General features: G+C 38.0%; 1 protein-coding gene across 1 annotated transcript; it reads right to left on the bottom strand.

Moving 5' to 3' along the window:
• Positions 1-5,173: 5,173 nt before the first annotated feature.
• Positions 5,174-14,333, bottom strand: LOC130200388 (interferon gamma-like). Its single transcript, XM_056424646.1, has 4 exons — positions 14,085-14,333; positions 12,584-12,655; positions 12,198-12,437; positions 5,174-6,063 (listed from the first exon to the last, which is right to left on the bottom strand). Exons 1-4 carry the CDS (start codon positions 14,214-14,216, stop codon positions 5,974-5,976), a joined length of 534 nt encoding a protein of 177 aa, XP_056280621.1. The 5' UTR covers positions 14,217-14,333; the 3' UTR covers positions 5,174-5,973.
• Between the last annotated feature and the right edge of the window lie 882 nt (positions 14,334-15,215).

The raw sequence follows: 15,215 nt of genomic DNA, 5'->3' as shown, positions 1-15,215 counted from the left end.
ATATATACTGTAAATATATATATTAAAAATAAAAAAGACGGAAAATAACATTTATAAAATGTAATTAATGCTAAATAAAGAAATAAAAACATAATAAATACATTTATAAAATTAGGTACAACAAATGTAAAGATACTTCAAGGCCCAAAATGTGCCCAAAAAGACCAGAAGGTGTATAATATATAACTTCATTTAATGATCTTCAAATCTTGATGGCAATGTGCTTTAATTCAAACGTCACCTCCGTGAGACGGCAACTTGTGGAGGTTAATCTGGATCCTGTGTGTATGTGTGTATGTGTATGTGTGTGTGTGTGTGTGTGTGTTTCTATTTAAATCTGGATCTAGCTCAGCAGGAGATCATGACGGTGTCACACACACTCACACACACACTCACACCAGTAACCTGATAGAGTGTGGCTTGCTGCAAGGGATTATGGGTCCAAATTAATATCCACTTACTGTCCAAATGCTAAAGCGGCTTCGCTCGGGTCGCGTCAACAACCTCCACCTGACATGTATTCATCTAAACTTCACCTCCACGAGCCAATCAGAGCCAAGAGAAGCTGGAGGGCTGCATAGAAAACGGGATTTAAATAACGGTTGTAAACTGTAAAATGTAAACTTTAAACTGCTTTGACAATAAACTAAGTAAAGGTACCAAAGTATTAGCATTTAATCGTGTAATTGTCCCAAGTTCAACCGTCAAACATCCTAAACACGAGTTAAACCTTCTAAAAACTTCTTAAACTTTAAGTTAAGCCTTTTAAAAACATCTTAAACTTTAAGTTAAGCCTTTTAAAAACATCTTAAACTTTAAGTTTAACCTTCTACTTTCACGGAGTTATTGACGGCAAATTAACTTTTATTCTCATCTTTTCCAACCGGATTTGATCAATAATCTGATCATTGAACTGATCAGTTCTTTGTTCTCCAGACGACCTGAAACCCTAAATATAAAACCAGTCATGGAAACTGTCTGTGTGTCTACCTGTCTGTCTACCTGTCTGTCTACCTGTCTGTCTACCTGTCTGTCTACCTGTCTGTCTACCTGTCTGTCTACCTGTCTGTCTACCTGTCTGTCTACCTGTCTGTGTCTCTGTAGACATGAATAGAGACTCACTGGTCGGCCATGAGGGTCTCTGAGTTCAGACCAGTGGAAAACTGTGTGTGTGCGTGTGTGTGGTCTGTGTGTGTGTGTGCGTGTGTGTGGTCTGTGTGTCTGTGTGTGTGTGTATGTGGGGGGGGGGGGGGTCTGTGTGTGTGTTCAAATGGTCTCAGATTTGTGAGGCCAGAGGTCAGTTTATTTCTAGCGTCTCTCTTCATCATACAACTGTCTCTCTCTCCCTCTCTCTCTCTCTCTCAACGGGATTATTAATGAATCAAGAATACGATGAAAAGCATAAATGATTAATAACATTACTGTAATGGAGATCAAACATGTGAGAAACTGTTGCTGTGAGAATCCGGAGCTCTGCTGCCCCCTAGCGGTTGATTACAGGTTGTTTACATTGTGTCTTCTATGATTACTCTGCTGCCCCCTGGTGAGCAACAGGCCTCATTACATCTAGTGGGACAGGAGTTTTTCTTGATGTGTTTATAATGTAAAGCATTAAAACGACATAAATATGTGTCCGTATGAATATTACTCTCATTATTGTAGAATAGTTCAATACGTGTCTGCCCTGCTTGTAGTTGCACAGTTTGTCCTCCAGATGTCAGTGAAGGCCTTCAATGTAGTTTTAACTTATTGACTACAACCAGAGGAGTCTCCCCCTGGTGGTCAGTAGAGAGAATACAGCTTCAACACATGAAGCATAGACTTCTATACAACCAGAGGAGTCTCCCCCTGGTGGTCAGTAGAGAGAATACAGCTTCAACACATGAAGCATAGACTTCTATACAACCAGAGGAGTCTCCCCCTGGTGGTCAGTAGAGAATACAGCTTCAACACATGAAGCATAGACTTCTATACAACCAGAGGAGTCTCCCCCTGGTGGTCAGTAGAGAGAATACAGCTTCAACACATGAAGCATAGACTTCTATACAACCAGAGGAGTCTCCCCCTGGTGGTCAGTAGAGAGAATACAGCTTCAACACATGAAGCATAGACTTCTATACAACCAGAGGAGTCTCCCCCTGGTGGTCAGTAGAGAGAATACAGCTTCAACACATGAAGCATAGACTTCTATACAACCAGAGGAGTCGCCCCCTGGTGGTCAGGAGAGAGAATGCAGCTTTAACACATGAAGCATAGACTTCTATACAACCAGAGGAGTCGCCCCCTAGTGGTCAGTAGAAAATAAAAAAGGCCTGAATAATCTCTTCATCCTCGTGAACTCAGGTTCTCTTAAAGGGCCAGTACGACCGATTCACGGAGGCTTCTTGTCGTCAGATAAATCTCGGATGATCCCCGGTTCACGTTCCCAAATCCAGAGATGGAGGAAGTATTCAGACTTTAAAATGCAGTAAAAGTACTTCAACCAGTTTATCACAAACATTCAACGACCGCTCTGCAGAGGTCAAAGGTCACTGCGGTCCTCTTCTGTTATCTCATCCTTTCATCTCCTCTGTGGTGAGATCTGTGTGAGACTCACTTCCTGTTCACAAGGTCAACAAAACACCAGATTCTGTCTCTTTGATCTCAAATAGTTACACTTCCTCATTTTGATATATTTGTAAACTCAAATATAGAAACCAGACGAGGAAAACTTCTTCACTTAAATCTATTCTTAGACTTTTATCTTTACTTCTTAATTAAATTTAACTCGTTTTTATTGTAAATTACTTTCAGAGATACATAAAAATACTTTCTGAAAGGTGCTTGCTTCATCAATAAAGTTACTATTGTATTCATATGTTTCTAATTATATAAAAACACAAATACACATATATACATATATATATACACAGACATATATACATATACATAAATATACACATACATATATACACATATATGTATGCATACACACATATACACATTTACGCACATATATAGACACAGACATATATACTTATATTATAATATATTATATTATTGTATTTTATAATATTGTTTATTATATTATAGTTTTTTGTTATATTATAAATATATTATATTATAGCATATTATAGTCAATTATAATATTGTTTATTATATTATATTATTGTATATTACATTATAGTAGAGTATATTCTAGTATAATATAAAATTGTCTATTATACTATATTATATTCTAATATTGGGTATTATATTATATGTATGATATTATTATATTTATTTATTATAGTACATTATACTATAGTATATTATATTTTTATAGTATATTATACTATAATATATTATATTTTTATAGTATATTATACTATAATATATTATAGGATATTATATTATAGTATATTATACTATAGTATATTATATTTTTATAGTATATTATACTATAGTATATTATAGGATATTATATTATAGTATATTATACTACAGTATATTATAATATATGTTATTAGTTTACCATATTATATAATATTCTATTTCGTAGCCTGGTCGCAGCACCAGTGAGTTCATTCTCTCATATGTTTCCTTTCTCCTGCAACATGCTGACACAGACTGAAACCTACACACACACACACACACACACACACACACACACACACACACACACACACACACACACACACACACACACACACACACACACACACACCACAGAAACAAAGGCGAGGGGGGGGGGGACTCCTAGTTTCTCTCTTCATGGTTTCCATCGCCTGCTCTTCACTCTTTTCTGATACGTCATACTAACTAGATATTATGATAACCTGTAATAAGGGAGCTGTGCTGCGTATATAATACTTATATATAAAGTTACATAAGACACATTGAAGTACTCGTGTTTTTGAAGAAGGACGTCTCCAGCGTGGCACTTTGAAACCATGATGCGGCGTTCAGGTTCAGTCCGTCGACCGCACGCCGGCGCTCTGCAGACTAAGGAAGCACAGCCCCCGCTTCTAGGAACCCAGAGCGGCCGGGTGCATTGTGGGTAAAAAAGGGTGGGCTGCATGGTTACAGTAAAAGAAGGCCACCTGCCGTTTACCCGAAGTGACATCACAGCCGTGGGTTGAGATTCTGCAGAAAGACCTGGACCCGCCGCCGCCTGCAGGAGGTCACGTCTCAGAGTCGGTGTGCAGAACGTTACTCAGGGTTACCTCCAGGTTTCACTTCATATTTACTCCAGTACTGTCCTGAGTGTTTGTATTTATCTGACAGCTACAGTGAGAAGTTAGCACAAAATACGCGTGATTATGGGATAAGTTCCAAGAGCAAAGCAGCGGCGTGCTGACAGTTTCATAACAGTTTGAGGCCCAACGAGGTCAAACTGTCCAATATTTCACAATAAAGATTTGAGAGAAAATTCAGAAATCTGTATAAATGATAAAAGCTGAGGGTTGTCCTTTAACCACAGCGTCAGACACTGAACCCCGACTGGCTCCTCGGCGGCTCCGAATGCTGATCAGGAGTTTAATGCCGAGCTCAAACTTCCTCTATGTACTGTTTTAATGTCGTAAATTCACTTATATGCAACATTATATGGTTCTGGTCACGTCTTGTGTTTTTTTAATTTACGAAATGATGCTACAAGGTTTTTGTCTTACTTGGCAACTCGACTTCCAAACAGACCAAAATGACTTGCGGAGTTCCGCAAGACTCCATCATGGGGCCTCTTTTGTTTTGAAAAATAATTTAAATACATTTCAATACACATTTTCACATATGAAATGTACGAAACCATAATATCACATGTTATACAGATGATACTTAAATATACAGAGCAAATGACTAGTCAACTTGTTCCTCAGCTGATCCTAATGCTGATAACAAGTTTAATGCTGAGCTCAAACCTCCTCTATGTACCTGTTTTAATGTCGTACTTTCACTTACCAAAAGGACTTGCGGAGTTCCGCAAGGCTCGATTATGGGGCCTCTTTTGTTTTGAAAAATAAATGTATTTCTTTCTATGTATATGAAATTTCACATATGAAAAATACGAAACCATAATATCACGTTATGCAGATGACACTTAAATATACGGGACAAAAGCCGAGGGTTCGAGTTCCTAACTCGACTTCAGGTCCAAGTGAAGGTTCTGGAGCGTTCGATCGTACCACAAGAACATTTTTCCACTTCTCGTTCGCCCTTCACGACCTCCGTGACCTCTTCAATTTCACAAAAACTGGTCAAATGGAGGAGAGAAACGGCGTGACGTTGAGGTTCGATTGTTTTGCCGGATCAGAGACTCACTCACTCAGATTCTCCGTATAACGGAAACCAAAAAGTCAGAAATGAATTTCACGGAACGACAAAGTTCATCTTCACAATCAGCACAGGAATCAGAAAGTGAAGTGAATTATGTTTAATTCAGCCGCATTAGTCTGCATGTGTCAATCCATAAATACAATCAATAAATTATCAACAATTAGATGCGTTAAATACAAAAATAAATATAGAAAACTACATGTCAGTAAAATACAAAAATCCGAGTTAAATAAATCATAATTATATTAAGCTAATTATTTGAGCATTAAACCTTCTGCACTTTTTAAATAATAATAAAAAAATCAAGAAATCAAGTATTTTCATGTGATGATTGGTTGTTATTATGATTAATGTTGAATATAAATAGTTTTTATAAAAATGTCACAGGATTAAACCTCCACTTCTTTAAAGTATAAATCTCCTTAAAAAATATATGAATTTTACAAACTGAGCCTCTCTGTGATCGGCTGCTGGTTTATCCTCACTTATAAATAATCTCTGGAGGAAACTCTTGTTCAGAAAAACACGTAACGCAGGCAGGCTGGTTTAAATGAGACATGTGTTGCTGTTGTTGTCGACATGTTGTTGTTGACATGTTGTTGTTGTTGGCATGTTGTTGGTGCTTCAGGCACTCGGGCGGGTTCTGACCCTCCGGGCTTGACGCCGCCGCCGCCGCCTCCCCTAAACCCTGACATCGTATAATGAGCTCGCCTCCTCGTACAGCCACGGCAGCTCCCACAATGCTTTGCTCTGGACAACAAGGTTATCTATCTGGGGGGGGGGGGGGCAGAGAGACGGTTAGTTTGAATTCTTTCAGCCACAACATCGTTGTGACCACAGCTTCACAAAGACACACGAAGAGCTACATAAACCTTCAATGAACCCAACTTTAAGGCCTTTATACGCTCTACATAAACCTCTAATAATCTCAACTTTAAGGCCTTTATACGCTCTGCATAAACCTTTAATAATCTCAATTTTAAGGCCTTTATACGCTCTACATAAACCTTTAATAATCTCAATTTTAAGGCCTTTATACGCTCTACATAAACCTCTAATAATCTCAACTTTAAGGCCTTTATACGCTTTGCATAAACCTCTAATAATCTCAATTTTAAGGCCTTTATACGCTCTACATAAACCTCTAATAATCTCAACTTTAAGGCCTTTATACGCTCTGCATAAACCTCTAATAATCTCAATTTTAAGGCCTTTATACGCTCTGCATAAACCTCTAATAATCTCAATTTTAAGGCCTTTATACGCTCTACATAGACCTTTAATAATCTCAATTTTAAGGCCTTTATACGCTCTGCATAAACCTCTAATAATCTCAATTTTAAGGCATTTATACGCTCTACATAAACCTTTAATAATCTCAATTTTAAGGCCTTTATACGCTCTGCATAAACCTCTAATAATCTCAACTTTATGACCTTTATACGCTCTGCATAAACCTCTAATAATCTCAATTTTAAGGCCTTTATACGCTCTACATAAACCTTTAATAATCTCAATTTTAAGGCCTTTATACGCTTTGCATAAACCTCTAATAATCTCAACTTTATGGCCTTTATACGCTCTACATAAACCTTTAATAATCTCAACTGTAAGGCCTTTATACGCTCTACATAAACCTCTAATAATCTCAACTTTAAGGCTTTATACGCTCTGCATAAACCTCTAATAATCTCAATTTTAAGGCCTTTATACGCTCTACATAAACCTTTAATAATCTCAATTTTGAGGCCTTTATACGCTCTGCATAAACCTCTAATAATCTCAACTTTATGGCCTTTATACGCTCTGCATAAACCTCTAATAATCTCAATTTTAAGGCCTTTATACGCTCTACATAAACCTCTAATAATCTCAACTTTAAGGCCTTTATACGCTCTACATAAACCTCTAATAATCTCAACTTTAAGGCCTTAGTACGCTCTACATAAACCTCTAATAATCTCAACTTTATGGCCTTTATACGCTCTACATAAACCTCTAATAATCTCAAATTTAAGGCCTTAGTACGCTCTACATAAACCTCTAATAATCTCAACTTTATGGCCTTTATACGCTCTGCATAAACCTCTAATAATCTCAATTTTAAGGCCTTTATACGCTCTACATAAACCTCTAATAATCTCAATTTTAAGGCCTTTATACGCTCTGCATAAACCTCTAATAATCTCAATTTTATGGCCTTTATACGCTCTGCATAAACCTCTAATAATCTCAATTTTAAGGCCTTTATACGCTCTACATAAACCTCTAATAATCTCAATTTTAAAGCCTTTATACGCTCTGCATAAACCTCTAATAATCTCAACTTTATGGCCTTTATAAGCTCTACATAAACCTTTAATAATCTCAATTTTAAGGCCTTTATACGCTCTACATAAACCTCTAATAATCTCAATTTTAAGGCTTTATACGCTCTGCATAAACCTCTAATAATCTCAACTTTAAGGCCTTTATACGCTCTACATAAATCTTTAATAATCTCAATTTTGAGGCCTTTATACGCTCTGCATAAACCTCTAATAATCTCAACTTTATGGCCTTTATACGCTCTGCATAAACATCTAATAATCTCAATTTTAAGGCCTTTATACGCTCTGCATAAACCTTTAATAATCTCAATTTTAAGGCTTTAGTACGCTCTACATAAACCTTTAATAATCTCAATTTTAAGGCCTTTATACGCTCTACATAAACCTTTAATAATCTCAATTTTAAGGCCTTTATACGCTCTACATAAACCTCTAATAATCTCAATTTTAAGGCCTTTATACGCTCTGCATAAACCTCTAATAATCTCAATTTTATGGCCTTTATACGCTCTGCATAAACCTCTAATAATCTCAATTTTAAGGCCTTTATACGCTCTACATAAACCTCTAATAATCTCAATTTTAAGGCCTTTATACGCTCTGCATAAACCTCTAATAATCTCAACTTTATGGCCTTTATACGCTCTACATAAACCTTTAATAATCTCAATTTTAAGGCCTTTATACGCTCTACATAAACCTCTAATAATCTCAATGTTAAGGCTTTATACGTTCTGCATAAACCTCTAATAATCTCAACTTTAAGGCCTTTATACGCTCTACATAAATCTTTAATAATCTCAATTTTGAGGCCTTTATACGCTCTGCATAAACCTCTAATAATCTCAACTTTATGGCCTTTATACGCTCTGCATAAACATCTAATAATCTCAATTTTAAGGCCTTTATACGCTCTGCATAAACCTTTAATAATCTCAATTTTAAGGCTTTAGTACGCTCTACATAAACCTTTAATAATCTCAATTTTAAGGCCTTTATACGCTCTACATAAACCTTTAATAATCTCAATTTTAAGGCCTTTATACGGTCTGCATAAACCTCTAATAATCTCAATTTTAAGGCCTTTATACGCTCTACATAAACCTTTAATAATCTCAACTTTAAAGCCTTTATACGCTCTGCATAAACCTCTAATAATCTCAATTTTAAGGCCTTTATACGCTCTACATAAACCTTTAATAATCTCAATTTTAAGGCTTTAGTACGCTGTACATAAACCTCTAATAATCTCAATTTTAAGGCCTTTATACGCTCTACATAAACCTCTAATAATCTCAACTTTAAGGCCTTTATACGCTCTACATAAACCTTTAATAATCTCAATTTTAAGGCCTTTATACGCTCTGCATAAACCTCTAATAATCTCAATTTTATGGCCTTTATACGCTCTGCATAAACCTCTGATAATATCAATTTTAAGGCCTTTATACGCTCTACATAAACCTCTAATAATCTCAATTTTAAGGCCTTTATACGCTCTGCATAAACCTCTAATAATCTCAACTTTATGGCCTTTATACGCTCTGCATAAACCTTTAATAATCTCAACTTTAAAGCCTTTATACGCTCTACATAAACCTCTAATAATCTCAACTTTAAGGCTTTATACGCTCTGCATAAACCTCTAATAATCTCAATTTTAAGGCCTTTATACGCTCTACATAAACCTTTAATAATCTCAATTTTAAGGCCTTTATACGCTTTGCATAAACCTCTAATAATCTCAATTTTATGGCCTTTATACGCTCTACATAAACCTTTAATAATCTCAACTTTAAGGCCTTTATACGCTCTACATAAACCTCTAATAATCTCAACTTTAAGGCCTTATACGCTCTGCATAAACCTCTAATAATCTCAATTTTAAGGCCTTTATACGCTCTACATAAACCTTTAATAATCTCAATTTTGAGGCCTTTATACGCTCTGCATAAACCTCTAATAATCTCAACTTTATGGCCTTTATACGCTCTGCATAAACCTCTAATAATCTCAATTTTAAGGCCTTTATACGCTCTACATAAACCTCTAATAATCTCAACTTTAAGGCCTTTATACGCTCTACATAAACCTCTAATAATCTCAACTTTAAGGCTTTAGTACGCTCTACATAAACCTCTAATAATCTCAATTTTATGGCCTTTATACGCTCTACATAAACCTCTAATAATCTCAAATTTAAGGCCTTAGTACGCTCTACATAAACATCTAATAATCTCAACTTTATGGCCTTTATACGCTCTGCATAAACCTCTAATAATCTCAATTTTATGGCCTTTATACGCTCTACATAAACCTCTAATAATCTCAATTTTATGGCCTTTATACGCTCTACATAAACCTCTAATAATCTCAAATTTAAGGCCTTAGTACGCTCTACATAAACATCTAATAATCTCAATTTTATGGCCTTTATACGCTCTGCATAAACCTCTAATAATCTCAATTTTAAGGCCTTTATACGCTCTACATAAACCTCTAATAATCTCAATTTTAAGGCCTTTATACGCTCTGCATAAACCTCTAATAATCTCAATTTTAAGGCCTTTATACGCTCTACATAAACCTTTAATAATCTCAACTTTAAAGCCTTTATACGCTCTACATAAACCTCTAATAATCTCAACTTTAAGGCTTTATACGCTCTGCATAAACCTCTAATAATCTCAACTTCAAGGCCTTTATACGCTCTACATAAACCTTTAATAATCTCAATTTTGAGGCCTTTATACACTCTGCATAAACCTCTAATAATCTCAACTTTATGGCCTTTATACGCTCTACATAAACCTCTAATAATCTCAACTTTAAGGCCTTTATACGCTCTACATAAACCTCTAATAATCTCAACTTTAAGGCCTTAGTACGCTCTACATAAACCTCTAATAATCTCAACTTTATGGCCTTTATACGCTCTACATAAACCTCTAATAATCTCACATTTAAGGCCTTAGTACGCTCTACATAAACCTCTAATAATCTCAACTTTATGGCCTTTATACGCTCTGCATAAACCTCTAATAATCTCAATTTTAAGGCCTTTATATGCTCTACATAAACCTCTAATAATCTCAATTTTAAGGCCTTTATACGCTCTGCATAAACCTCTAATAATCTCAATTTTAAGGCCTTTATACGCTCTACATAGACCTTTAATAATCTCAATTTTAAGGCCTTTATACGCTCTGCATAAACCTCTAATAATCTCAATTTTAAGGCATTTATACGCTCTACATAAACCTTTAATAATCTCAATTTTAAGGCCGTTATACGCTCTGCATAAACCTCTAATAATCTCAACTTTATGACCTTTATACGCTCTGCATAAACCTCTAATAATCTCAATTTTAAGGCCTTTATACGCTCTACATAAACCTTTAATAATCTCAATTTTAAGGCCTTTATACGCTTTGCATAAACCTCTAATCATCTCAATTTTATGGCCTTTATACGCTCTACATAAACCTTTAATAATCTCAACTTTAAGGCCTTTATACGCTCTACATAAACCTCTAATAATCTCAATTTTAAGGCCTTATACGCTCTGCATAAACCTCTAATAATCTCAATTTTAAGGCCTTTATACGCTCTACATAAACCTTTAATAATCTCAATTTTGAGGCCTTTATACGCTCTGCATAATCCTCTAATAATCTCAACTTTATGGCCTTTATACGCTCTGCATAAACCTCTAATAATCTCAATTTTAAGGCCTTTATACGCTCTACATAAACCTCTAATAATCTCAACTTTAAGGCCTTTATACGCTCTACATAAACCTCTAATAATCTCAACTTTAAGGCTTTAGTACGCTCTACATAAACCTCTAATAATCTCAATTTTATGGCCTTTATACGCTCTACATAAACCTCTAATAATCTCAAATTTAAGGCCTTAGTACGCTCTACATAAACATCTAATAATCTCAACTTTATGGCCTTTATACGCTCTGCATAAACCTCTAATAATCTCAATTTTAAGGCCTTTATACGCTCTACATAAACCTCTAATAATCTCAATTTTAAGGCCTTTATACGCTCTGCATAAACCTCTAATAATCTCAATTTTAAGGCCTTTATACGCTCTACATAAACCTTTAATAATCTCAATTTTAAGGCCTTTATACGCTCTGCATAAACCTCTAATAATCTCAATTTTAAGGCATTTATACGCTCTACATAAACCTTTAATAATCTCAATTTTAAGGCCTTTATACGCTCTGCATAAACCTCTAATAATCTCAACTTTATGACCTTTATACGCTCTGCATAAACCTCTAATAATCTCAATTTTAAGGCCTTTATACGCTCTACATAAACCTTTAATAATCTCAATTTGAAGGCCTTAGTACGCTCTACATAAACCTCTAATAATCTCAACTTTAAGGCCTTTATACGCTCTACATAAACCTTTAATAATCTCAACTTTAAGGCCTTAGTACGCTCTACATAAACCTCTAATAATCTCAACTTTATGGCCTTTATACGCTCTGCATAACCCTTCCTCGGGGCTCTCTCTCTCTCTGGGGCTCAGTGTGAGTGGGTGTCGCTCTACCTGGAGGTGTCTGAGGGCCCTCAGCTCCTGCAGCAGCGCCTCCTGCTCCCGGTAGCGGTGTTTCCGGAGCTCCTGGACCTTCTTCAGGACGTAGCTCAGCTCCGCCCGGACGTCTCCGCCCGCCGGAAGCTCGTTGCTCTCGGCCGCCTGGGGGGTCGGGTGCGCGGGCAGCTGCTGCAACATCTGGCCAATCAGCTTCTCGTACGTCTCCAAGACGCCGCCCATAAACAGCCTCTTCGCCTGGGAGGGAAACACGAACATTTAAATATGATAAACAAAAGAATTACGTGTCGAGTTCTGCTCCTTTCACATTCAGACTTCATGTTTCTATTTGAAGATGATTCAAATTATAAACATTATAACATGATTAAATAGATTTTCTTGACCTCCATTGTGCCAGCGAGTGCGTCCTTGGAGAAGACCGGCTGCCCGTTGAATCTTTCTCTCGCCGGAATCTTCTGCAAAATAAAGAGTTTGTTGCAGCTCAAGTTTCACGTAAATAAATTAAAGTTATTGTGATTGATGGTGCATTCGAGGGAAGTCGGACTCTGGCCCTGTCAGAGCCATAAGATCGGTGAGCTAAAGCACACAGATTATAAACATTAATATATTATAAAGCGTAATACGGTGAGTTTAAGGACAGTCGGACATCTCACCTTCAAGAGACATTAATATGTCAGATTATCAAAAACAAGACACTTAATGAAACACATTTAAAAATGTGATGTTGGTGGTTTTCTATTGTGTTTATTGATGCATTCAAGGACGCTCTGACGCGTGAGCCGTCATGTTGCTGAGCTCTGATACCAGATTATAAAACACGCATTGAAAGGTTTGAGACGTTTGCATTAAAGCTGTGGTACATTCAAGGACACTCCGAGACCTGAGCTTTACGTGTCATGAAGTCGTTTCCTGCACTTAAAAAAAAAATTGCCTTCAGCATCCCTCTGATAAGACTCAGAAGTCGTATTGTACATGAACGCACCATCGAGGAAGAGCATCTCTGCCCCTGAAGTGCACATTGCATCATTTAGTAAAACTTATTTAGACTAACATTCAGTGAATGGAAAACCACCTGTGTGTGAGTGTGTGTGTGTGTACATGAGTGTGTGTGTGTGTACGTGAGTGTGTGTGTGTGCACGTGTGTGTGTACGTGAGTGTGTGTGTGTGTGTACGTGAGTGTGTGCGTGTGCATGTGTGTGTGTATGTGTGAGTGTGTGTGTGTGTACATGAGTGTGTGTGTGCACGTGTGTGTGTGTGTGTGTGTACGTGAGTGTGTGCGTGTGCATGTGTGTGTGTGTGTGTGTACATGAGTGTGTGTGTGTGTACGTGAGTGTGTGTGTGCACGTGTGTGTGTGTGTGTGTGTACGTGAGTGTGTGCGTGTGCATGTGTGTGTGTGTGTGTGTGTGTACATGAGTGTGTGTGTGTGTACGTGAGTGTGTGTGTGCACGTGTGTGTGTGTATGTGTGTGTGTGTGTACGTGTGTGTGTGTGTGTGTGTGTGTATGTGTGTGTACGTGTGTGTGTGTGTGTACGTGTGTGTGTGTGTGTACGTGTGTGTGTGTGTGTGTGTACGTGTGTGTGCATGTGTGTGTGTATGTGTGTGTGTGTGTGTGTGTACGTGAGTGTGTGTGTGTTTGTGTATGTGTGTGTGTACGTGAGTGTGTGTGTGTGCACGTGTGTGTGTGTTTGTGGTGAGTGTGGAGGCAGCAGGAGGAAACAGCTTTCGAAGTGCTGCACAACAAATACTCATGTAGAATAAGCACAGTACTAGTACTAGTACAACTACTACTAGTACTAGTAGTACAACTACTACTACTACTAGTACTAGTAGTAATACTAGTAGTAGTTGTCCTAGTCGTAGTACTTGCAGCGCTGGAGACTCACATAGTGCTTCAGGAGGCTGTCGATGGTCCTGTTCATCTTGGGCGGGATGTAGGCGCCTCGGACCTGAAGGGCCAGCAGCCAGAGGGAAAGGCAGAGCGCCGCCCTGGGAACCGTGGTAACCGTGGTAACCATGGTAACCCTGGTGACCCTGGTGTCGCCGCTTCACAGTGTATGCTCCTGATCGCCGGTTCGATTCCCTAACCTGCCTCTTCACTCCCTGATGCAGCGACGAAACACCTGTCTCACTCTCTGTCTGTCTCACTCTCTGTCTGTCTCACTCTCTGTCTGTCTCACTCTGTCTGTCTCACTCTGTCTGTCTCACTCTCTGTCCGTCTCACTCTCTGTCTGTCTCACTCTGTCTGTCTCACTCTGTCTGTCTCACTCTCTGTCTGTCTCACTCTGTCTGTCTCACTCTGTCTGTCTCACTCTGTCTGTCTCACTGTGTCCGTCTCACTCTGTCTGTCTCACTCTCTGTCTGTCTCACTCTGTCCGTCTCACTCTCTGTCCGTCTCACTCTCTCTGGGCCCTGAGTCGTCTCTGACTGCGTGTTGAGGGTGGTCTTTATACCTCCAGAGAGAGAGGAGTGATGCGGCGGTGATGGAGGTGTGAAATGTGGTGGTGCAGTTTCCTTTAAATCACCAAAGTTCACAGAAGTGGGTCCTCGACGGTGCGTTCAGGTACAATCCGGCTTCTGAGGGGTCTCCCACTCGAGTCAAAGGCCAATCGGAGATGCACATGATGTTCACTGATGGTGTTGCTGGTCACACTGGGAACGCTACTGGTTTCAGATATGCAACTTTGAAACACGACCTCTGACCTCCAGGTCTCACTCAGAGACCTCCGTCATGTCTCCCTCACATTGACCCCTCTGTGGTTTTGTGCTGTACTTCCTTGTTTATGAAGACTTGGATGACGTATTATTTTCGTGTTCTGCTGATTACAGACAGAACTTTATTCTACGTCTCACCATGAAGGCCGGAGCTGATAATATTGAACGATTTGGTGAAATGAACAGAAACTGAAGGCCAGAAGACGACAGGAAGTGATGTCATGAAGCTGGCCCCCTGCTGTGTGAGGCGTTTGAGGCCCAGAAGAGTCTCTGTTGGAGTTTAAAGGAAACTAACCATGAAG

Source organism: Pseudoliparis swirei, chromosome 10 (genome assembly GCF_029220125.1).
Source record: "Pseudoliparis swirei isolate HS2019 ecotype Mariana Trench chromosome 10, NWPU_hadal_v1, whole genome shotgun sequence".
In the NCBI taxonomy this organism is placed as follows: domain Eukaryota; kingdom Metazoa; phylum Chordata; class Actinopteri; order Perciformes; family Liparidae; genus Pseudoliparis; species Pseudoliparis swirei.
Note: the sequence above shows the minus strand (reverse complement) of the source record. Positions and strands in the feature narration are given on the sequence as shown.

What these genes read in the sequence shown, in the direction of transcription:
- LOC130200388 (XM_056424646.1), bottom strand. Translation starts at nt 14,216, where the DNA reads ATGGTTACCACGGTTACCACGGTTCCCAGGGCGGCGCTCTGCCTTTCC. An exon ending in CACTCGCTGGCACAATGGAG is followed by an intron (nt 12,438 to 12,583) that starts GTCAAGAAAATC and finishes TTTCCCTCCCAG; the next exon opens with GCGAAGAGGCTGTTTATGGG. An exon ending in GGGCCCTCAGACACCTCCAG is followed by an intron (nt 6,064 to 12,197) that starts GTAGAGCGACAC and finishes CCCCCCCCCCAG; the next exon opens with ATAGATAACCTTGTTGTCCA.